Here is a 26,158-nt window from a genome sequence, read left to right as displayed (position 1 = left end):
ATTGAAGGATAGCTTTTTCAAATCTATTGTAATATTCTCCTTGCTTGCTGTTGTCACTGTGTTAGCTAGCAGTATTCTCCTGAATGCCCTGCTTATCCAGTAGATACCACTGGCAGCCATACTGAAAGCTGGCACTCAGGTCGGCAAAACTACAATAAGCAGCCACATATGCAACACACACCTGTGAAGATGCCTGATGGGGAACTATTTCCAACCATCATACACAAAATTGCTTATGTTGTATCCGTCTGTGTGACCCGAGGATGGGCAGTGCCATGCTCACAATCATCTGTGTGGCAATGCAGATCAAGAGAGCAATGGGAAAAGTCTCTTGTGGATAAACAGAAGTATCACAGGCATTCATATCATGAAACTACATAATGTTCTATTTTAATGACTGGAAGTTGGAATTTTTAACTGTTACCCAAGGATAGCATCTTAATTAGTCAAGCTTGTAGGTGTCTTTTGATGAAACATAAAATCAGCAGCACTTGGTGGTAACAGGATGGAGGGATGGGCAGATAAGGCTAAAGAAGGGAAAAATGGGGACTCTAAGGTCATCAGCCTGCTTTCCTGGGTCAATGAGGTTGCCACCACAGAGATACAAAATACAAAAGGCACCTAAAGTGTAATACCAAAGCACAATTCGGGCCATACGGAATACAGGGTTCAGGTGCTTGGGCAGAAGTCCTATTGAGCACTAGGCAGAATCACACGGGTCTGAGAGTCCTCAGGATACCACTGTCAGTTAGAGTCACGGGTGTGCCAGGTGGTGGGCCAATGAGAAGAACAACGTGAGGGCCGAAGTCAGGGAACTCAGGCCTTCCTCACTCTAGACTGTGAGTTCCAGAGGACAAGGATTTGTGGTTGTTCTATTTATCACTATATCCCCAGTGCTTAAAACATGTGTTGGCAAATAGAAGGTGCTCAATAAATCTGTTTGTTATTAAATTGAATTTCAGAGACAAGTTAGATGAATCTGAAAAAAAAAAAAAAACACTCAGAGAAGTATCATGAGGATTACTGCAAAATCAGCCAAGAGCACAGAAATTTTCAGAAGAAGAAGACACTCTTTCCTGAATATTCCTGCTCATGTAGATTGGGCTGTCTGTTTATGGCTTCAATATCATTTCTCTCTGGGCATAGCTCAAATTGAAGGGATTTGGTCAATCGAATACATAAATTTGTTTTCAAACTGGTAGTGCTTTTCATCTTAATTTGCAGCAATCCCGAGTTCTTATTCCCAGCTTCTGTTTTTGTGGTGTATCTAGTACCTTATCTTCTCTAACTAGGAGAACAAATTTGCCGTTATTATTACTCCACCAATGACTGAAATTCCAGCTCTAGTATCTGAATCTATTCTCCCACTCCTTTTTGAATGCCAACAGCTTACCTGTCTGAACTTAACTTACTGCCATGAGTTCCCGTTAGTAGTTCTCATCTTTTTTAGGAACACTGCCTTAAGTCATCTGAAATCGCCACATCGCTGAGGGTTTGCCAAACTGGAGGCAAACCACCCTAAACATCCATTTTTTGATGTCAGCAACTGGGCCAAGTCTTCCCAGGGCTTAGGTGGACCTGGAGCCTCCCCATCCCCACCCGCCTTGATGTGACTGCTATATTACAAGGTTTATTTTTTATTCTACTCAGTGGCAATAAACTTCGCAAATCTGGTCTCCTTCATAACTAATCCTATTATATTTAATACAGGCTTTCTAAAGAAACTCTATACTGGCTATTGAAATTTAGCTGTGATTAAACTGGTAGCAATGTTGTACTGTCAAATGCATGAATTCATTTAGGACATGGGATGCTAATTCAGTGACTCCTAATTATTTCTAAGTGAAGTCGCCCTGATGTTGTTTCTGGCGTTTATTCATCTTAGACAAATAAAGAGTCTCCATTGATGAGTGAGGTCAAAGTAGACATCAGCTGTCATGAAGTTTTAGAATGTTCATCCATTTACAGAAAGCATGTTTTACATATATGTATAAATATATGTACACATACATATACACACATGCCTTTTATCCTGCTTACATTTCTATGTATCCTTGTTTTATGCATGGACATATCTATGTAAACATATGTCATTTAAAAAGGAAAGAGCTGGTGTCAAGCAAATGACAGGAATGATGACTACACGTTGCTTTCAGGAGTCAACTGGCCCACGAGCAAGCTTAACATCAGCTGCCTACTGGGGATGGCTTGAAAATGACTAAGATAGCTCCATATCTGAAATACTTTTCACTTCTCCCCAGCAGGTAATTCGAAGAGCACCCAGAATCGAGTAAGGTGACCATTGACCTTCGTGGGACTGAGGACATGAGACCTGGAAGGTCAGTTTTGCTGGGTTTTAGAAAGGACTGAGCATGCAGCACTACCAATCACACGGACAGTTAAGTCAAATGAGGAGGCACTAAGAGAAGCCTTTGGGAAACTGAGGGGAGAAAACAAAATCCTGGCATTTAGAGGAGGCCTGGTTTATTCAACAGAGAAAAACTGCACCAAGTGGCAAAAGCTTTTCTGCTTCGCAACTTGCCTATGGCCAGTTACTGGCAGAGTCACTGTTGGCATTTTGCTATGACATCCTCAAAACTCAAAATCCTTTCCCTTAGACTCATGATTGGAAGACGTAACAAGGATTTCTCTTCCTACTTAGAGGTGCTGACAGTGAGGGGAAAATGTAGGGCCCACTATACTTAAGCTGAACACAGATTATATTTTTAAAAATTGTTTGTGATAGGAATCAAATCATTATGATGTAATGGCTACCTTGGTAAGGTGAGTTTGAGAAAAATCATTTAAGAAAGAAGGAGCGCATATATCCCATGTTGAAGTGATATCTGTGATTGTCTACATCAATTACCAAGAACATCTTAAAGGTAATAAAATAAATAAACAAAACACACAATCTAAAAAAAAAAAAAGCTACAATGCCCTTAAAACCTTATATTTCCCTAACTTTTAAGATTTACTGTTCAATACGTTCCGGTTCAAGAATATGATAATCTATAGAATTAATTGATTTAAATTACATAAAATAAGTAACGCTTTAAGGTTACATGTACTTATTGATATAATATTTAAAAAACAAATGTGAGTGCAAAATACGTATATTCAAATTCTTCGTAAAGGACTCTTTATGCAAAAAACACTATTATTTAATGATGACTATAAATATAACATTCTACAATAAAACATAGCTGTTGCTTTTAAGGAAGCCATAATGATCTTCCTTTTCCACCTATGAAGTACCACTATCTCCCAGGCAGCCCTTGAGACTAAGCGGGAGACAGTGTGCGGTGACTCACCTGGAGGATGGACACGGTCTGGGAGAAGTGGTGCTGCTCCATGGTGGAAGTGGAGTAGAGAGCTGCTAGAGGGTGGTCGAACTTCTGCAGGTAGGTGTTACTGAAGCCTCTGTGGTCTAGGTCATGACACAGACACGCAATCAGCAGTCCTTTGCGCTTTAAAAAACAACATGATGCAGAGATGTTCAAAACAGAGAAACACACATGAGCAGACTTACCGCTTACATTCATGTCACATTACTTTCTGGCATTAATATAGCACAAACATAGCATTCTGGCATAAAGAATCCTACACAAATAGAGCAAATCCTTAGGAATCTTTGAAATTCCAGATAATCTAACTCATTTGTAGCCCCTTTCTTTGTTTCTCTGCTTATGAACGAGCGTCAAATTATTTTTGAGTTTCTCTCTCAACTCTAGGAAAAGGTGCAGGAGGTTTCAACGTAAAGGTATAAAGCAAATGCTCCAAAAAATTACAGATAAAGCAAATCTGCACAAGGAAAGAAAGGCCAGTTTCAGCAAAATCTATTCGATGTTATCTAACAATGCTATTGTTATTATAAACAATAAATATAACAGGTAAATCATATCGCATGTAAAAATGGCAAATATATAGGAAAAAAAGGCAGAGCAGACTAATGGAAATTAAAGAAAGTCAGGCTGAGTACAAAATAAACTAGGCAGGCACGCCTCATAAAAAGGCCAGGTGTGAGGAGAGACCTGAAAGAGAGGAAGGAGAGAGGCAAGTGAGTGTGGGAGAGGAGCACACAGCGCAGGGGAGCAGTGACAACATAAACTTGGAGGTGAGTGTGCCCTGAGACTTGGAGGATCAGGAAGGTGGCCAGTGGGGTCAAGGGCAGGGGAGGCAGTCAACATAAAAGGCTTATATTCTCGGTCATCGGGGGAACTACTACCACAGCGATTTTTTAGCAGGGCAGTGTTATCATTTTGGTTCTATGTTTACAAGATTATTCTGGCAACTGTGTTGAAAACAGACTCCAGAAGTATGAGAGATCAGTGAGGAGGTTTCTAAAGTAACTGAGGCAAAATATAATAGAGCTTTAGACCAGGATAACAACAATGAAAGCTTCTAAGGGGTGATTAAAGTCTGGATGTGTTTTGCAGGCAGAACCAACAGGATTTTTTGACTGTCACAGTGTGAAAAGAAAGGAGGTGATAAGGGGTCAAGTATGACCTCAAATGTTTTGGTCTTAGAAGCTGTAATGATCAGCATCAACTGATATGGGAGAAGTACAGGTGGAATGGGTTTGAGGAGAGAGGTCAGGAGTTCACATTTAGACTGAGGCGAGGAGTCTACTTGATAGTCAAGAGGAGATTTGACAAGCGGAGATTTTGTTTTGACAGGTAGCAGCTACTGAAGCCTCAAGGCCTGGAGATAGGTCTTTGCTACAGAAAGTGCTCATGTGGCATTTAAGGCCACATGATTGGCTGAGCTCACCAAGGTTGTAGTTTGAGGTCGGAGGAGGGTCAAGGTCTAAGCTCTCAAGTACTACCAATTCTAAAATAAATCATCCAGTGGGCAATTAAATACTTGATAAAAATTGAAGGGAAGAAAGAATCAGAACTCTAGAGGTTAAAACCTATTATAACAAATTTCATATGACGGTTTCTATTCTCTCGTGAAGGGATTGTGAGTGGAATGCAGGTTATGCCAAACACTGCTTGAAAAGATTGAAGTGTTTAAAGAATATTAAGAGACTCAATGTATTAATAACAATCACAATCAGAATTTTATTTTGAAAGACAAATTATACCTGTAAAGAGGGAACAGCCTGCATGGTCTAAGTCTGAGGAAAGAGAAGGATTAAGAAAAAAAACAACAACAACAAAACAAAAACAAACAAACAAAAAATCCCAAGGAAGGAACAGCTGGTGCATTAGCAGGAAAACCGAGTGCCGAATGTCCCGGGATTCAAGTGAAGACACTGAGGACTGACCCTCGGATCTTGCCGGGTGCAGGTCACTGGTGACCTGGAGCAGGGCATTTTCCGGGGTGTTAAGTTCAGAAGCTTGATCAAAGTTGTTTGCAGAAAGAATGCGAGGAGAGGATTTTGAAAGAGCCAGTAGGGTAACACTTACAAGGGGTTTACTGCAAAGAAGAGCTAAGTAACAGGGAGGGAGCTGAGGAGAGTGGCAGATCAGAGCATATTCTAAGAGGGAAGTAAAAACTGCATGCGTCCATGCAGATGGCAATGATCCAGAAAAGAGGGGTGAGAGCATGATAACGGAGGAGAGAGAAGAGAGGGAAGCACTGGTAGGCAGTGCTCTCAAAGAGGTGGTGGCGACAGATATGACAAAGCAGAAGGGTCAGTGCTGGAGAGGAGTGTGAAGGTTTAAGAGAAGTGTGCAAGGCAGAGCCTGCTGAGGGCAGATGCGGACAGATGGGGGTGCTGGGATGGGAGTCGGCAGAAGTCCTCACGGGCGCATTTTTAGCGATATGCCTGCTTCTTTATCCTGATAATGCAGGACTGGTTTTTCCCGCAACATACTTGGAAGGGAAATCTCACCAGCAACCCCTAACCCCATGAAGTATCACGTTAACAATCATACTTGCCTGGCATTCTTAAGATAACTGAATTAATTATGTTGTTAATATCATTTTGTTTTGGGGTGGTTTCCATGTTTTATGCTGCTGTGTCATCATGATGTACCTGATAAGAAATCTCAAGAGTTTTACAATCTTGCACAATACATAAAAGTTATCATCTTTCTAGTTTATAAACTCACTTTAAAAATTGATGTGACCTTCAGTAGTTTTATTAAAGGTGTGCCAGAATCATACATCTGAAAATAATGTATAAATCACCCTTCTTAAGCATTTCCCTTTAACAAGATCAAACGATAACTTCTAATAGTTCTCTTAGAGGTTAAATTTCTTCTTTATAAAATATGTTTTAAATATTTACATATGTCATTTGGGGATTATTTTTCAGCCAAAACGATCTGATGTTTTGGGAAAATGTAATGATATAATTCCAGAAATGAATTAGGAACTTAAATGAGAGTCAATATGCATCAACAAAGTTTTTCTCACTTACCGTTAAATTTTCAACTTTTTGAATATAAATTGCAATGCAATTTGACAGTATAATTTCTATAGTTCTTAAACTCATAAGGTGTGGCAAAATGGCAAAACAAGACAATGAAATTGCTTTCTTAAAAGGAATAGAATGGAGAAAATGCTCAAAGTCTCAACAATATGGGGTTCAATAGAAAAGGACTTTGTTACGACAAACAGGAAAAAAGGACCGATTTCATCTGGATCTTTTGGGCGGAGGTAATAAATAATAAATTACTGATGAGGTTAAACTCCACTTGAACTAATGATTGTTTTGAAAAAGTAACAAAAACTAGAGGATAATTTTTTATTCTTTCTTTAAAATGCTACTATTTTTTTTTTTTTTTTTCCTAGAATGCATCTTTCGAGTTTTCCACACAGATTGTGAATTTGGTCCAATAGGATGGAAAAGGATAGGATGGACCTTCACAAGCACTGGATTCTAGTTTAAATGTGAATTTGAGAAAAGCACAATTTATGTATCACAAAGATAACAGCTCCTTTCTCTGGACAGTCATAGGTCCCCTAAAAGATGAGACTAGTTTTACAGAGGAGAGAAAGGAGGACTCCATCTAAGGTGTGAGCAGACACTCCCAGGATCAGTGTGGTCAGAGGCAGGGATATCCTTCAAAGTCGGGATTGTCCAGATGTAGAATCAGCATCCTTTGTGGCCACGAATCACTAAGCGCTAAGCCTGGCTTTCAAGTAAGGGACTGTGACTATGGTTGACGAATGGAAGTGGCCATCTCCAATTCTAACTCTGAGATTCTGAAAGCTTTGGATATGTCACCAACTCTGGGTATTTAAAGTTGGGCAAATTAATTAAACATTTCAGATCCTTTGTTTCCTCATGCTAGAGGAGGTCAAAATCATTTCTGTCTTCACAGTATTTAATGCTCTAGGTTCTCAAATAGACAGGATACATCTACATTATCCAGGGCATATAAGCAATGAATAAAATTCACTGTTTATATCCCTTTAGAACATTTAAGCTTTAACAGAGGAGGCTTTAATAGAGAAGGCTTTAATACAGAAGGCTACAAAATTATTGATTCCTTGGGGGATATTTTGATGAGGTTAAAATTTCTTTTATCTACATTTCTTATAAAAAATAATATGCTAAATGCTCGGGTATAGGAATCTAAAAACGGGATGCCCTTGATTTAGTAAGCCAAAATTTGTCTTGGAATAACATGTCACAAATCCATGTCATTAATGTGCTCCCGATACACAGTATTAAATCCACTGAGGTTACGAGAAACAGCGGTGAAGAGTGCATACCCACCTCCAGGTCTGTGAAAAGCGCGTGGTTGTTCTGAAGTATGGCGTACATGCAGTGTGCTACAGTGACCGCATGCTTCCAGTTGTGATAAGGAACCCGCCGATAGTTCTTCTTCACAGACATAATAAAACGACACAACTTTTCGAGCTCAAAGCTGCATGGAAAAGAAACTGTTATGACCAAAACCAGTAGAGAATCACTAGGTTGCAGGAGAACCCCCTAGTTTAGGTACACATATGTCTGTATCTTACACATTTGCAACTCTAAAGATTTCCACCCTGACTGAATCCATAAGCACTGGAAACTCATTCACCAGTTCCTTTCCAGTTCTCTAGCCAAAAAAGAAGAGAATAAAGACTCTTTTATGGTATCTGTTGTGATATAGTAACTGTCCCACCGGCGAGAAAATATCAGCATTCGTACACAGTCACCTGTCACCAGCCCTCATGATTTTCTTTAGTTATATGTTCATTTCCTAAACCCCACAGTGCTTAAAGGACAACAACCCAGCACCATCTTGCTAACAGGTATTTTGAGCTAATATTTGCCAAAAAGAATCTTCAGACTTACAAACGGCAAATATGTGTATCATGAGACTTATCGAAGCAATTCCAAAGTATTGTTTTATTATATACTAAAATTGTTAAGTCCCAAATGAACATATCCAAATACTTACATAGTATATAAAATAATGTATATTTTATTACACATATTGTTATACTATGTGTTTATATTATTATGTACTTATATGTATTTAAGACTCTCTAAACTCTCAAAATAGACTTGAGACAGCTTAAAACAAAAGCATATATAATACAAGGCTTTCTGAAATACCAAGGAGGTCGAGAATTCATAAAAACTTAAAAAAATATGTAACCTGTGTTTTTCTCCACTGAAAATTTTCAAATGTATTTGAAGTATAAGGTATGGCATTTTAAGAATTCCAACTGGTCAAACTCTCAACTGCATTCTGAGAATTAACTGGAGTTAGGTATCCTACGTGCATCCTTTTGAAACACTAATTTACAAAAAGTCACAGATAGGAAAGACACAGACTTCAAGAGGAATGACAATTAAGTTCTAGAGAAACTAAGAGGTTCTATAAGACATTTAATTCCTAAATGAGTAAAAAAGAGCAAAAGAAAACAATTCCTTGCATTTTAACATTGCATGTTTACACTGTAAAGGATCAGATATAAAGTCAGGAAAGGCCTCTAGGACAGCCAAATTGGGTGGGGAAAAGATTTGCAATGAAATGGTGCCATAATTAAATTACTGACAAAGTACCACACTTTGAATAAGAAGACATGTTACTTTTTGATCTATTCTAATAGATACATGATGGCAGGTTGAAAGTTGATGCTATTTACACGTGGTATTCTAAACATTTTTTAAATTTTTATTATACTTTAAGTTCCAGGGTACATGTGCAGAACGTGCAGGTTTGTTACATAGGTACACATGTGCCATGATGGCTTGCTGCACCCATCAACCCTTCATCCACATTAGGTATTTCTCCTAATGCTATCTCTCCCTTAGCCCCTGACCCCCTGACAGGCCCTGGTATGTGATGTTCCTCTCCCTGTGTCCATGTGCTCTCATTGTTCAACTCCCACTTATGAGTGAGAACATGCAGTGTCTGGTTTTCTGTTTCTGTGTTAGTTTGCTGAGAATGATGGTTTCCAGCTTCATCCATGAAAGGACATGAACTCATCCTTTTATGTTTGCATAGTTTCCATGGTGTATATGTGCCGTATTTTCTTAATCCAGTCTATCATTGATGGGCATTTGGGTTGGTTCCAAGTCTTTGCTAGTGTGAACAGTGCCGCAATAAACATACATGTGCATGTGTCTTTACAGTAGAATGATTTATTATCCTTCGGGTATAAACCCAGTAATGGGATTGCTGGGTCAAATGGTATTTCTAGTTCTAGATCCTGGAGGAATCACTATACTGTCTTCCACAATGGTTGAACTAATTTACACTCCCACCAACAGCACAAAAGTGTTCCTATTTCTCCACATCCTCTCCAGCATCTGTTGTTTCACGACCTTTTAATGATCGCCATTCTAACTGTCATAAGATGGTATCTCATTGTGGTTTTGATTTGTGTTTCCCTAATGACCAGTGACGATGAGCTTTTTTTCATATGTTTGCTGGCTGCATAAACATTCTGGTCAGTAGTAACCCCTGTCTCTTTCAGTTACACCGCCAAATGAAATTCTAGCCTCTGTTTTTATGAAAGCTTTTTGGATTTGTTTTTTAACCAGGCTACAACCACGTTGCTAGAGCCCCAGCAGAAAACTGAAAAGGCTGCGTGTTTGTACAATAATCTCAGCCCTTTTTTATTTGAATATTTAGAAAAAAGTAATTTATATATGCAATATTTTAAAATAATTTCAAACAAAGATGGTGGTGAGGCATATATGTAGAAGGAGGAAGAGGTTATGTCACCCAATATTTCAAACAGTAAATTTTAAAGTCATTCATACCAGGATGTCCCACAGGACCGATGAACCATGTAGACAAAAATTCCAGGCCACATGTTTTCAAAAGGACCAATGTCAAAGTGGAATCTGAAATGTTAAAAGGGCAGTTTATCACTAAAGGTAATTACAATAAACATAATAAGTAAAGAAAATCATTTAACTTTTTTGTACCAAGGAGCTAAAAAGACACTGGGAGCTCAGCCATCCCTTTTTCTGCCTTCTCAGCCACATCTCTCTGGTACTGAAAGATTTTTAGGAATAAATTCCACATATTTATTCCCTTAGAAATCTAGTCCAATATCCAAGTTATTGATTCATTTTCTATTAATCTGTTTAAAATGATGCTTCATTTGTTATCAGAGAAATTAAAAGAACAAAAAGGTGTATTACAAATATTAGATACATATACAATCATAGAAAAGGGGGGAAAAGCCTTTTCAGAAGTATTTTTGGAGTTGAAATGGTTTCATCTCCTATTTTAACTGTGATAACAATTTCACTAATATAAACACCAAAGTTATTACCTATTTTTCATTTGCTAATTTAGTTACCAACATTAGACTTGAATTAACGGTATGGTATAATATATACTATAATTTCAACTGTAAGGCAAATAGTAGCTCTAAGTCACTTCTGAAGGTTTCCTATGTAGACACTGTTGGCTTACACTTACAATGAACATACAAACAGCTTCTAGTAACTTAGTATCTTAACATAGGATTAAAAAATAAAGTATGAAAGTCAAACTATGACAAAATTCTTGAACTTAATTTGGAAGTTTAAATTTATAGGGAAATGAGAACTTTTTGATATCTTATGTTAAATGCCATTTTGAGTGTCAAATATTAAATGGTATAAAGTATGCAACAGACTAATGAGAAATGCTAACATTTCGGTTAACTCATTTCAAAACTGAGTTCAGATTTTCTTTTTTAAGGTAATGAGATCTGGCCTTTATTTCCAAATCCTCTCATACTATCTGGAATCACTTTGGAAGGAGAAAATGGCAACACATGAAACTCCACATGTAATACGAGTATAATAATTGTGACTCTAATTCTATAATCTGTCTCACTTTAAGTTCAATTCAATTAAAAATCGTTCCTGAAGAAACTGACAAAGCAACATACTTACAATTCAATTTCTTTGCAGAGACGCACAGGAAGGGTAAATTGCATGAGGCCTTGCCACTCTTCTGCAGTGCAAATGCTATGGTAGGACAGCTTTTCCATTGTTACCCGGTAAATGCACTCTGAGTGGCGAATTCTATGATACATCTAGAAGGCAAATCCAAAAAAAAAAAGCCCCAAAATTAAAATAATATTTAAAATGTTTTGTCACTGAAGTTCAGAATTTGCTATTAAAGAATCAGAACTAGAATTAAAACCAAAGTAGATTTATTATTATCCATATTTCCATATGCACAGGGATGTGCACACATGACTTTGCAGATTCAAAAGAAATTTTTTTTTTTTTTTAAAAAGATGGTATCTCTGCTTTAAAAGTTTTCCTCAGACATCTCTTGGTAATGAGGTTACTTGGCATTTGTCTTCTTTAAAATGCTCTGTATTTCTGTATTTTTAAATAATAAAAATTAAACACATCCATTTTATTATCAGAAAATGAATATTAGTATTTTTAAAGATCACAATAAGATCTAAGGTACTTCTCAATCTATTACAACAAAAACTTTAATTACTACATTTCACCTGCGCATCAAATTCAACTTCCTTGGGAGGGTTTTATCACAACATTTCCTTCTCTGGTTTTTAGTCTTGACTGTATACTTTTATTATTCTTAAGAGGACTGAATTTGGGGTGTTATTGGTGTTCCAGCAATGAACTCACATGAGTAACACAGGTTTGCATTCGTCAGTCATAGACTGTGTCCATAAAGTAGGTATATAAATTGGTAATTACATTGGAAATGGATAGGTACATTTTGCCATCCTATTAAGTTGAAATCTTGTGTATCTGTATCTGTTTGCAAATGTTTTACAAATACTTATAAATTAATATGTGAGATAAAATAAAAACATGCAGTGGAGCCAAAGGAATGGGTCAATATTTACTCTTGTGAATGATTGAATAGATGAGATTAATTAGGAACTGTCTGAAGCAAATTAATACTGAAAACGTGGTGAGAAGCTAGAGTAGCTTTTGTAACATTTTGCATTTTTAAAGTAACATTTTCTACAGGCTAGCTCACCATCTGTAGGTCAGACTATCCAGTCTACATAAAAATACAAATGAAAGCTGGGCAAGATCACTCACCCCTGTAATCCCAGCACTTTTGGAGGCCCAGGTGGGTGAATCATCTGAGGTCAGGAGTTCAAGACCAGCCTGGCCAACATGGCAAAACCCTGTCTCTACTAAAAATACAAAAATCAGCTGGGTGCACGCCTGTATCTCAGCTATTTGGGAGGCTGAGACAGGAGAATCGCTTGAACCTGGGAGGTGGAGACTGCAGTGAGCCAAGATGGCGCCACTGCACTCTTGCCTGGGTAACAACAGTGTAACTCTGTCTCAAAAGAAAAAAAAAAAAAAGAATGAAGCTAAATGGGTCAAGAGTGAAGATATTTTCTTTATTTCATCATTTAAAAATATTTAGCTTCCTTCTTGGCGATCTCAAAGTCCTCTCGGTCTAGAGGTTACTAAAATGTTTGATTGTGAAAACCCTATCAGTAAACAAATGGTGGCAATGCAAACCCAATGAATGAATACACAGTAATTACATGCACACAAACTGTACTCATGTATTATTTATATTATAAATAGAAACTAAAAACATTAAAATTAAGTGGCTATATTTTTAAATATTTTACCTACTAAGTAAGTCTTTGTTCTTACTAAAAAATTAGGTATTTTTAAATGAAAGTACTATATTTAAATGTTATTAATCATCAAATGCTTTCTGTAATACTTTTGGAGATAATGATTTAAGGGATGGTTCAGTTTAATTTATTTCGGTATTTAGATTTTCAGTTATACTATTTAAGAAAGGTATTCCTTAAGAAGTATGTCGATCCAAATGGAATAAAGGCTGTATTGGTTGTGGCTAACGCCTGTAATCCCAGCACTTCGGGAGGCAGAGGCAGGCAGCAAGACTAGCCTGGCCAACATGGCGAAACCCTGTCTCTACTACAAACACAAAAAAATTAGCCAGGTACGGTGGCACACACCTATAATCCTAGCTACTTGGGAGGTTGAGGCACGAGAATCATTTGAACCAGGAAGGCAAGAGGTGGAGGTTGCAGTGAGCTGAGATTGCACTACTACACTTCAGCCTGGGCGATAGAGCGAGATTCTCTCTCTCCAAAAAAAAAAAAAAAAAAGGTTGTATTGGCTGTTTTTAAACATTACACTTATATTTTTGTTTCCTAACTACTAATATGTTTGGTTGAAATTCAAACGCATTTCCATTTTTCTTGATGTCAATCAGTTGACCCTGCAAACTAATCAGCTACGTTTTTATATATTATCAAAAAGCATTCAAAATCAATGAAAACTCTTTGTGGAGATTTGTATCAGTTAAAACCTGCTTCGTAAAACAAAATCATTAAAAATTCAATTTTAAAGGTAGAGAGAAAAAAAGGGGGAATAAAGAACAGATAAAACACATAGAAAACAAATAGCAAGATGGTGGATTTACACCAAACATAAAATCTGAATGGTCTACACATCATAATTAGAAATCAAAGACTGTCAGATTGAATAAAAAAGTATGGGCCAACTATATACTGCTGACAAGAATTTTACTTGAACTATAAAGACATAGAGTAAAATTAAAATGATGAAAAAGATATACTATTTAATACCAGTCAAAAGAAAGTTACAATGACTTTATTAATAATAACAGGCAAGGTAGAGTTCAGAACAAAGACTATTACTAGGAATAAAGAAAATCATTTCAAATAACAAAAGGGTCAGGTCATCACAAGGACGTAACAACCCTAAGTACGACACACCTAATAAGATAGTTTTGGTATATATGAAGCAAACAATGACAGAGCTGCAAATAAAATAGACAAATAGATAAATCCACAATCAGAGCTAGAGATTTCACACCACCCTTTGAACTGAACTACTCATATATCAATCCAATCAAAATCCCAGTAGGCTTTTCTGTAGGAAATTAAAAGCCGATTCTATAATTCATATGGAAATTCAAAGGACCGAGATTAGCCAAAATAACTCTGAAAACAAAGAATGAAGGTGAGGAAATTATATTGCCTAAACCCAATTCTTATTATAAAGTTATAGTAACTAAAGCAGTGTGGTTCTGGCATCAAGGGGCACAAACAGATCAGTGGAACTAAAAACAGAAATAGGACCACACACACGGCCAGGTGATTTTCAGCAACCTGCAAAGGTAAGGCCATAAGGAAAGGATGGTTGGTTGATTCAGCAAGTGGTGCTGCAACAACCAAATATCCAAAAGCAATAAATAAATAAATAAAAACTTTGACCCTTACCTTGTACCATAGGCAAATATTTACTCAAAATGAATATACACTTAACTATAGAACCTAAAACTATAAAACTTCTAGAAAAAAAAAAAAAAAAACAGAGGAGAAATGTCTTAATGACCCTAGGTTAGGCAAGTATTTCTTCAATACAATGTTAAACACCATAATGAAAGGCTGAATTATCAACTGGACTTCTTCAGAGTTTAAAACTTTTGCTCTTAGAAAGAAACTGTTAAGAGAATGAAAAGACAAGCCAAAGACTGGAAGCAAATATTTATAAATAATCTATCTGATAAATGAAAACGACTTGTATCTAGAATATATAAAGAGCTACTAAAAATCAGTCAGAAAACAAACAACCACAAACAAAAGATGGACAAAAGATTTGAGAAGACACTTCACCAAAGATGGTGTGCAGATGACAAATGTGAAAGAACTGGAACACATACCATGATCTGGGGAATGTAAAAGAGTACAATCACTTTCATAAACAGTTTGGCAGTCTCTTAAACAGTTACAGAACCCTCCCATGTTACCCACCACTGCACACATAAATCTTTACCCAAGAGAAACGAAATCTGCGGTCACTTAAAGGCTTGTACACAGACCAACTGTTTCCTGCAGCTTTAGTGTAATAGCCAAAAACTGGAAATCACTCAAGTATCTATCAACAACTAAATAAATTAGTTGTGGTATGTCCATACAATAAACTACTAAGTAATAAAAAGTAATTAACTATTTACGTACACACCACCACCGATGAATCACAAAATTATGTTAAGTGAAAAAAGCCAAATAATACAGATTATATAATTCCCTTTATACAAAATAATTCTAGAAAATGCAAAGTAATTTATAGTGACAGAAAGCAAAACAATGGTCACCTGAAGATGGGGAGGGTCAAAAGGAAGGGATTACTAAGGGGCCCACAGAAACTTCTGCAGGTCAAGGCTATATTTATTATCTTGACTATATTGATGGTTTCATGGGTGTGTGTGTGTATATTAAGTTGTACACTTTAAACATTTGCACATTACTGTGTATCAATAAACCTCAGTGAAACTATTTTAAAAGTTTCTGCTCTTTTTAAGGGTATAGATGTCACAATTTGTATACATGACATATAAATTTCAGCAACAAAGTCACATGATAGTGAAAATACTGGCAAAGATCTATTTTCAAAGGGCTCTCTTCATAGCGTGAATTTCTTTGGAAAGCAATTATTTTCTCATGCAGTGTTAATGTCACTGGCAACTTGAGGGTTCAGATTAAATGTTATTTTTCTGAATATATCTTCTAAATACTTTCATTTGTCATTAGAAGAAGTTAGCAAATTTGCAGTCTTTGTCTTCTTGTGAAAGAAGCATGTGTATCTAATTTATTAACTGAACAACCATACCAAGTATTTTGCTGCAAACAGCAAATCTGTGGGTAGCACAAACGACAATGCAGGAACATTTTGAAATCATCTTCATAACTGTGATACTTTTTTTCCAGGTGATAAAATAATCCTCCTTAGTAAAGTCGAGAAAGAGCGTAGATAGGTTTAGAAGCGTAGGCTGGACACTGCTGTCACCTTTTCCTAGCTGCACAAGGCCCGCCCTGTGAGAGGAGACTCTGCTTCCTGGACAAGCCATGACCTTCTAGTGCACGAACTTTCTGAAAGCTCCGTCCGTGTATTAATAATCAATAAAACATTCTTTAATATCATTTACTCAAAAACATATCAAGACCCAAGTTTTCACATTTTCCTCATATACCTTAATGGAATTCACTTGCTTTCCACTTTAGAGATAGCGTAGATTCTGGTAGGAGAGTGAACAATCCATAGGATTTACTCATTATTTACTGTAAATTGGTATTATCTGTAATTCAGTGCAATTCTATGGTAAAGCTGTTAGTAAGAGTAACTATACTAGGCAGTAAAGTAACTGCTACTATAGTCATTAATCCTATTGCGCACTTATGCCAGGCAGTATGCTAAGTGTTTCGCATGCATTATTTCATGTAGGTCTCACAGAACTCCTATAAGATAGTTATTCCTTTTATTATCATTTTGTATGTTTATGACCTAAAATTAGAATAAATTTTATTTCTATTATTTTTACAGTTTTTGATATCAATATATTGAAAACACATAAAAATTTAAATTTTTTAGTCATTTATTTTTATATTTGTAATCAGCGTAGGTAAATAACACTAATTACAAGATAAAATTAATTAAAATCACAGCACGAAATAATTAGTTTTAGAAAATTTTATATTTACTTCCCATTTGCTAAATGACCTTTAATACGAATAGTAGAAAATAACATAATCTAGGAATATTAGTAGATGATTTTATCATATTCATGCAAGTTGCTGATGAAAGTAGGAAACTATGTTGCCTTTTTCAGTGCATTTTGTATAAATTATTTGCCTATAACACTGCGTAAATAATCTTGCAGTCACTGTCCAAGTAGAAGAGAATTCTAGCAGAAAGAACTGCTATTTGTCTAAAACTGAAATATATTTTGATGGCCTATCAGTCTTAGGCACGAGGATATTGAAAAGGTGTATGTGCTCAAAAAACAAAACGATAAAGATGACCTGGAAACAGGACTGTAAGAGCATGTCTACCATACGTTAAACATACACCCAATCACATTTTATAAAATGGCATTCCTACTCAACTGGCATACAAAAATATTTAATTAGTGATTATTTAGAAGGTTTTTCTTGGGGCCTATTTACACAATAACCCTCATTACACTTAGAAATGACTGTGTCTATGAGGCACCCTAATACTTAATTAATGTTCATAGTAAACCTAGAGTCACTTTAGGGTCAGGCAACTCTTAGAAATCTAAACTCTGGAATCATCTACTTGGAACAAATCTCTTGTCCATCATTTACTAATTGTATACATTTAGGCAAATCATTTAATTCTCTGTTCCCCAGGATCTCATCGGTAGACTAAGGACATTATAGTACTTAGCCAAGAATGTAAGGTTCAATTGAATAACACGGTGAAAGGCTAAGAACAAGCACTGGCCAGTGACTGTGAAGCTCTCAGTGCTGTCAGCAACCTTATCTTAGACGGATATCAGCACTGTGTTGTCACGCAATTTGGCTCTTTTGTTTGATTTTGGTGATAATCAAGAAGACAGTCTACTTTTCTATGTGGCAGGGGCGCACTGAACTGGCTTGCAAGAGCCAATTATGCACATTTCTTCCCAACTCTGCATTCATTATGGCCCACGGGTAGCTTGAAATTGTCCATACTGGGGGAATGTACACCAGAGACACCGGGAGACACACAAATCAGGACCATTCTGTTTTTAGAGAGGTTGCTGTTAAACATTTACTGCACACCACCTGGTATTCTTTAAGATTCAAGTAGTTTAACTTTGGGAACGTTTGAGACATAATAATTGTCCTACTGTTATAAATTGTGTACTCTTTTCCCCTATTTAATTTACATTTAAAATCGAATTGACAAATACTTATTAAACTATTTTCTATGTATTTCTCAATAGCATTAAATGATATCATTAGTCAAATTAAATTGACTCTCAAAGCAAGTCCTAAAATCAAACACATACTCCACATACATATGGGGAACACTGAATAAGATACCTGTAACCACCCTTCTACTCTACACTGCCATGAGATCCACTTTTTCAGCTCCCACAAGTGAGTCAGACATGTGATATTTGCCTTTTTGTGCCTGGATAATTTTATTTAACCTAATGACCTTCAGTTTCATGCATGCTGCTGCAAGTTACACGACTTCATTCCTTTTTATGGCTAAATAATGTTCCATTGTGCATAATGTTGGTTAAGGGGTACAAAAACACAGTTGGATAAAAGGAGTAAGTTCTACTGTTTGCTAGTACACTAGGAAAATTACAGTTCATAATAATTTATTGTGTATTTCAAAATAGCTAGAAGATTCATAATGGTTCCAAAACAAAGAAAATATAAATATCTGAGGTGTCAGATACTTCAGTCATGTTGATATGATTAACGCAGTTACAGGTATCAAATTATTCTACTTACTCCCAAAATATGTACAACTATGATTAATCAATAAAAAGGAAATGCTGTGCTGTTTATTTTATAGCACAGGGCAGTGCTGCAGCAGACTACAGAAATAACAGACCCATCAGAGGGTGTGGCTTGAGGCTCCCGGATGTGAAGGGAAGGTCCACGCAGGATGAGACTTGCCTGTGGCTGCAAGAGGAGAGGAGTTGAACTGAGAACTCCATAAGAAAAAAAGAAGCCTTGTCTCTACTTGGGGCTATGGGTAGAAAAGAAATAGTCTCCATCCATTGAGAATATGGAAATCAAGCCTGAACCATATGTCGTTGTCGTTTCCGAATTTATACTAACATATTGCAGGAATTTCAAGCTAAAAACTTAACAGAAACAAAAACCTGGACCCAGATCACTGGAAGCCTGGGGCACATGGAACACATTACATATATCTGAGCATGAGGGTCTCCCACAAGGGAGATAATCTGAGAGAAATTGGAGTAGGTAAACAAGTAAACGACGACATGAAAAAAAATCTAAGAATGGAAAGATCAATAGATATTAGTACCCTCTACGAACTGAGCTAACGAAGAACACTTAATGTGAGATTTAAAATACACTGTTGCAAAAATACGGCATTGGGTATGTGACTTACTATGGTTGTACAACTATTCTAGTTTATGGAAACCACAGCCCCAAAATGCAAAACCAAACCAAAACAAAACAAAAACCACAAAGATTTCTTTCTGTTTCTTTCTCAGTAGAGTTTTATCTTTGACCTAATCGTGGGTGGAAGTATTTAAAACCCTTTCTAAAAGACAGGCCCAAGCACCTGCTGTCTATGGCATCAGAGATAATTCTTTCATGCTGAGGACTGCAAAGGTGACAACGGTTTTCTCTAATGTGTTTCTGTGGATTTGAAACCACTGGGAACAAATTTTTAAAAAAATGTGTGTGTGTGTTATGTTCCTGTGAAATAAGAGACAGCTGAATTCAGGAGAAAGTAGGGGCATTGGAAAAATGACTCTCCAGCCGTGTGCCCAAATGCACCCCAGTATATGGAAAACAACTGGTGTCCTAATGCAGGAATGCTGACTTCTCTCCTCTGTAAGTTGACAAGTTCCATCTTAGGGCAGACACTAAAGGTCTTCCTTACTATTTTCCGGTAAATAAATGAAGCAAATCAAATTTTAATGAATTTATAGCCTTATAACCAAAAGAAGAAAAAAAAAGACTGAACTCAGCTGAAATTAGTTATCTATAAACTTGTAGACTTGGAGAAGCATTAAACTTTTCTTTTCATGTAACCCCAAAAATTCAGTTTAAGAATTGTTATTCATTAGTATCTAAGTGTGTTCAAATTCAAGATGAGGGAAAAGGATGTGTGTGTGTGTGTGTGTGTGTGTGTTTCTGTGTGTGATCATGACACTACTAACAGGAGATAGTTGAATTTTAGGAGATAACTTTGTGACTCAATGCATTGGTATAAGATGTATTTTTGATTTTTCTTAGAAAACTTTTGTTGGGAGTATATAATACTCTTAAGGCAACCTTCAGTTCATCATCTATAATTGAATATTTAATTTACATAATTCTCCTTTGAAGTATGTCCCAAGTGTTAAACTTTCTGTGAATCGATTCCAAACTCTTTTATTAACCCTATCTTTGCTCTACCATCTATATTACTTTATGAAATTTTTTTTTCTGAACTTTTCCCCCTCATTTCCAACAAAATTAACCTTACCTTCTGTGATGGTTAATTCTAAGCATCAACTTGACTGGGTTAGAGGATGCTTGGACAGCAGGTAGATCATTATTTCTGGGTGTTTCAGTGAGGGTGTTTCTGGGAGACTGGCACTGGAATTAGGGCACTGAGTAGGGAAGATCTGCCCTTACCCAATGCGGTAGGGCACCAGGTAACTGGCTGAGGACCCAGACAGAACAGAAAGGCAAAGGACAGGCAAAGTCTCTTTCTGTTCTAAAGCTGGGATACCTACCCTGTTCTGGAACATCAGATCTCCCGGATCTCTGGTCTTTGGAGTTTAACTTGCACCAGGTGCACCCCAGCTTCTCAAGCCTTTGGCCTCTGACTCAGGGTTTCACTATCGGCTTCCCTGGTTGTGAGGCTTTCAGACTTGGACTGAGCTGTGCAACTGACTTTCCTGGTTCTCCAGCTTGCAGATGGCCTATTGGGGGACTTTTTAGCTTCCATAATCATATGAACCAATTTCCTTCCTAAGTCCTCTCTCATGTATCTATTCATTTATATATGTATCCTGTTGGTTCTGTTTCTCTGGAGAACCCTAATGCACCCCAGTCCATACTTTATATATAAAACATAAAAACACTTCTTAATAATTGTCTTCCCTGTAAGCAACCTTAGGACCTTAGGGAAGAACAATGTCAGAGAGAAGGCAGTACACGTAGTGAGCACTGGGACCAGTCTGCAATCATTCATACCCTGGCTCTAGCACATACTAGATATGTGCCCTTGGGGAAGTTATTTAAACTTTATATATCCACTTTTTTTTCTTATAAAACATGGAGATAATAATAACCACACTCATCGGATTGTTGTGAGAACATATGAAAAGAGATTTCATATGTAAAGTGTCTAGAACAATGCCTGTCACACAATAAAGCTTTATATAAAATAAGAGTTGTTCTTATCATAGTCATCTTTATATCCACCATCTGGTATAAAAAAGATACACAATACTTGGTAGTTGAATTCTGGAATGAATAAAGGTTCAACCACTTATTAAATTTGTCCTTAACCAACTAATTGCATTTTAATAGCAAATTTAATAGCAAAATTCATGCCCCTTTCATGTTAAAATGTCTTTCTGTCCAAAATGCACAGAGCTAATCTGTTTTAAAATATTTATTTTTCTAGGCAAAAGATGTAACTGATATTACTGTTCTGTTAGCTTTTCTGAGGCATATTAAATGGTTTCTTTAAAATCACAGTATAAATGAGTCAATTAATTCACTCGGATTTAAAAGATGTTTTCTGTTGATAGTACTTCCAAGTACATTATTAGCTCAATAAATGAGAGATGTTGCCAATCAGAGACATTCTCCTTTATTCAATAAAAGGAGCGTATTCAAATATTTCTAAAGACGAAATAAAGAAAAATAAAGACATAATAAGCGTTAATATGGCCTATGTGCCCTGCTTCTTAGATAGGCTCTTAATCAAACAAGGTCACAATAAAATATGCTGTTACATTATCATGTTCAGTATTAGAAACAAGAATTTTCATGTACAAAACATGCTTCTGTTAGGGACATAATAATTTGTTCAAGAGCAGAAATACTTTGAATTCCCCGAGATCAACACAATTAAAATGACAATAATGGTCAACAATTACAAAGAACTTCACGCTGCACAAAAAGATTCTTCATATTTATGATCTTGATCATTAATAATGTATGTTCTCTAGAAAGTAGAACATTCAGGAAAAGGTGGGGAACCCGCAGCTGTGACTGAGTGTTTGGGACAACACATAAAACAAGGTGCTTTTCCTAATTTTCATATGATGCTCGGGGGGAAAAAAATGCTCAAAACAGCAAAGCAAAATTGCTAAAGAACAACCACAGGCATCTCAGTGCCAGAGTGATGACCAGAATTCGGGTCTTGTTCGTTAGTAGCAGTTCGTGGCATCAACCTTTTCAAGTGGGTAAGGTTCTAGTGATCCTACTATAAAGAAAGCAGATGCTATCTTATTGAAACTAGCATAAATTTGGAGCTATTTTCTTTTTTTTTTTTTTTTTAATTTAGATGGATGCTTTCTTCGACAGGCAAAAAATATCAATTTAAAGAAGACATGTGAACCGGTCTTTCCAAACTGGAACGAAGTTTTTAAATAAACCCAGCCACCAGTCTTCATCAGACTGGAAGGCCAGGGAGAAGAGGGAAGAAGGAATCATCATGAAGCTGTGGACTCAAATCTCTTATTCTTTCTGAGTTGGAAAAACTTCAAAAATAATATAATTTTTATAAGCTTTAGTAAGGAGAAAAATATACTGCAGTTAAAAAATGGTAATAAATTCCACAGAGAGCTTGCAGCTACACTGCATATATTTTCATTGTATACCTTAAAGGTAACCAGCTTTGGCTGGGCAAGGTGGCTCATGCCTGTAATCCCAGCACTTTGGGAGGCAGAGGCAGGTGGAGCACCTGAGGTCAGGAGTTCAAGAATAGCCTGGCCAATGTGGTGAAACAGCATCTCTACCAAAAATACAAAAATTAGCTGGGCATGGTAACGCATGCCTGTAATCCCAGCTACTCAGGAGCCTGAGGCAGGAGAATTGCTTAAACCCAGGAGGTGGGGGTTGCAGTGAGCCAAGATCACGCAATTACACTCTAGCCTGGGTGACAAAGAGTGAAACTCCATCTCATAAAGAAAAGGTAACCAGCTTAAGTCCAGTGAGGGTGACTACTTGGCAGAACTGCTGCTGCATGTACTATTTGTCACCGTCGGAGAAAAGCATTGCTGTGATGGGGTTCAAAGTGTTTAGAAAAATTATAATCATTTCCAATATCAACTCATACCAGTCATTTTACCAAAATTTTACCCTACATAATTTAAATAATCAATGTAAAAACGAAATGACTATTAACTTACAACTTTTCGGAGGTTTTTTGTTTTTTTCTGTGCAGTTTAATCATGAATTAAATCCAGGTATTATGATACCACAATTAGTGACTTAGAAAAGCATTTGAATCTGCTAGTCTAGTTCTTAATTTATGTATTCTTGAAAGTACACATTTCAAAAGATACATGGAAAAACGAATAAATTTTAAGATGATCAATTTACATATTCTTAACTTTCACACATATTCTTACTAAAAATGACTTTTTCCCACATCCCATTTTGAAACTGACCTGTTATCAAATTGCTGTTGATACAAAGGGGCAATATAAAATATTGGTATTAATGAGGGCTAATAAAGGTTTCTGAAACTTTCCTAAAATATTAAAGGTGAACTTCAGTAAATTCTCAACTGATAGCTCATTAAAATAATTTTTGGTGTCAGAATAATCTGTACTTTTTGGCATCTTAGCTCAGGTAGAATTAAGAGAAATTGTGATAATAAAACTTTATTAATGAAAGCAATTCTTACAGCTTCCTTAAAAAATAAGAGGGACAAGTTGTAATAAGATTGATGCTGAATCTGAGAGCCAAATTTCTCACTGTCACAGAAAGTTCCTAAGATGAAAATAAGATGGCTAGAGGGCATTCTGTGGTATTAGACTGGGGGTATCAATAGGTATCGTAGAGAGAGAAAGAGACAGAGCGAATGAATGGACATAGAGATTTATGTATAAACTCGCTTCTGAAGAAGTCAGTGAGAAAGTGGGGGGAGAGTCCCGTGGAGAAACCTGCAGACATGACCTTCATAGGGCAGAAGGTTAACAGGTTTAGTGATGAAGCACATGCCTGCTGACAGGATGCACTGAGGACACATCCGTACATGAACTCATTGTCACAAACATGACCTTATATAATCATGAGGAAACACCAGACAAATCCAAAGTAAGGAATATCCTAAAAAACAATAGGTGTATACGCTTTAAAAATACCCAGGTCATGAGAGACAATACTAAGGAATCATTCCAGATGAAAGGAGACTAAAGAGGTCTGCAGATGAGATAACAGTACAGTACTTGCGATGGGTTAGATCGTGGCCCCCCTAAAATTCATGTATTAAAGCCTAACCCCTAGCACCTCAGAATGCAGCTGTATTTAGAGATAGGGCCTTTAAAGAGGTAACTAAGATAAGAGGAGATTTAAAGTGTGGGTCCTAATCTAATACGACTAGTGTCTTCATAGGAAAAGTCTAGGACACAGGCATTTACACAGAGACAACAGCAATCATGTGAGGACACAGTGAGAAGGCAGCCATCTGCAAACCAAGGAAAGAGGCTTCAGGAGAAACCCACCTTGATCTTGGACTTCCAGCCTCCAAAACTGTAAGAAAATAATTTCCTGTTGTTTAAGCCACCTGGTCTGTGATGTTTATTACAGTAGCCCTAGCAAGCTAATACAGTACCAATGTTAATTTCTTGATTTTTACATTAGACAGTGGAAAAATAAGATAATGTCCTTGTTTTTAGAAAATACAAACTGAACCATTTAGGAGTTAGGAGACACTATATCTGAAACATACTCTCATGGACATCAGAGAAAGACAGTATCTACGTAAGAGAGAGAGAGACAAAGAAAGTATGTCAAAGCAAAAATGGCCAATATTAACATTTGGGGAATATGGATAAAGGTATAAGGGATCTCTTTATATTACTTTTGCAACTTTTGCTTTTGTCTGAAATTATTTTAAAATAAAAAGTATAAAAAATTATGCTAAATCTAGTTTCATTTAACAACAAGAAAAATTCATGAACAGGTATATTAACTATTGTTGTTTTAGGCCATAGGTATCAAAGAAAAAAATTTTCAATATTTTTGTTTTTTATTTTTTGATGTTTATCAAAATGTTATAATAGTTGTTTTGATCACATATATACTAATAATACATAATACCACCACAATCCAAAATGAATTTTAACACTTATTATACATGTTTTACACATACCCATGTATTATCTTATAAACAGAAATTATCTTAGGGTAATTAATAAAGTAAAGCATTCAACTTTTGTTGGCTAATCAATACGTACTCAGAGAGTAAACATAACACTAAATTTTCCCATCCTAAGATCTTGCTATTGTGTTTTTAAATATAATATGTATCAGGCTTTTATAGTACTTAAATTCCATTGGCTACATTTAAAAATGATAACAGTCAATATTCAGAATAAACTAGAAATGACAATCTTTGTGACTTTTAAACTAAAGACAAGCATAAGCTGTCAACATTATTTATGAGAGACACATAGATACTAAACATATTTGAAGCAAAAGTGTTTGACAGCATTCCTAGTTTATTTCTGAGGAGCTACGTAAGAGTAACTGTCCCCCAAAAGGGCACCAGGAATGCATAAGGAGAGAGGACGGGTATTCTCTTACTAAATAGCACAAACTGAATTTAAAAAGTTTACCCCTCAGTCACCAGAAGGTAAGTTTTACCAATGTTTGTCCCTAGGTATGTCTCCACTGTTCCTATGAATTACATGGTTACTCCTATGGAATACAGTCCTACTATCAAAAAAGCAGTTTCTAATTGATTAAGGGGGCAACTCCAATTTATGTTGATTTAGCTCTATGAAAAAGTCACCATACTAAAATTTTCCCTAACCTCAGAATTCTAGTAATATCATTAAAGGATTACTAGAGTTTACAGAATACTATATGTTCAATTCATTTAAAATAAAACAATGTAAAAGAAAGACAATAAATTCTACTATTTTTAAAGTGAGACTTGAGAATCCACATTGAGCTTCATTTTACCCTTCAGTGAACACGGTATAACTTTCATGAGGACTAATGAGTTAACACCTGGAATGCTTCTGACATGGGCAACCTGATGCCTCACTTTTTG

General features: G+C 36.3%; 1 protein-coding gene across 1 annotated transcript in view; it reads right to left on the bottom strand.

The window, feature by feature from the left end:
* PDE10A (phosphodiesterase 10A) overlaps positions 1 to 26,158 on the bottom strand; it is a 286,932-nt gene that overhangs the window by 49,309 nt on the left and 211,465 nt on the right. Inside the window, exons 14-17 of the mRNA XM_011999635.1 lie at positions 11,300 to 11,442; positions 10,169 to 10,252; positions 7,679 to 7,829; positions 3,315 to 3,470 (exon numbers count right to left, since the gene is read on the bottom strand). Of these exons, the coding sequence (XP_011855025.1) occupies positions 3,315 to 3,470; positions 7,679 to 7,829; positions 10,169 to 10,252; positions 11,300 to 11,442 (534 nt within the window). The remainder of the gene's footprint in view (positions 1 to 3,314; positions 3,471 to 7,678; positions 7,830 to 10,168; positions 10,253 to 11,299; positions 11,443 to 26,158) is intronic.

The sequence above is a fragment of the Mandrillus leucophaeus genome, unplaced genomic scaffold (genome assembly GCF_000951045.1).
Source record: "Mandrillus leucophaeus isolate KB7577 unplaced genomic scaffold, Mleu.le_1.0 Scaffold6, whole genome shotgun sequence".
In the NCBI taxonomy this organism is placed as follows: domain Eukaryota; kingdom Metazoa; phylum Chordata; class Mammalia; order Primates; family Cercopithecidae; genus Mandrillus; species Mandrillus leucophaeus.
Note: the sequence above shows the minus strand (reverse complement) of the source record. Positions and strands in the feature narration are given on the sequence as shown.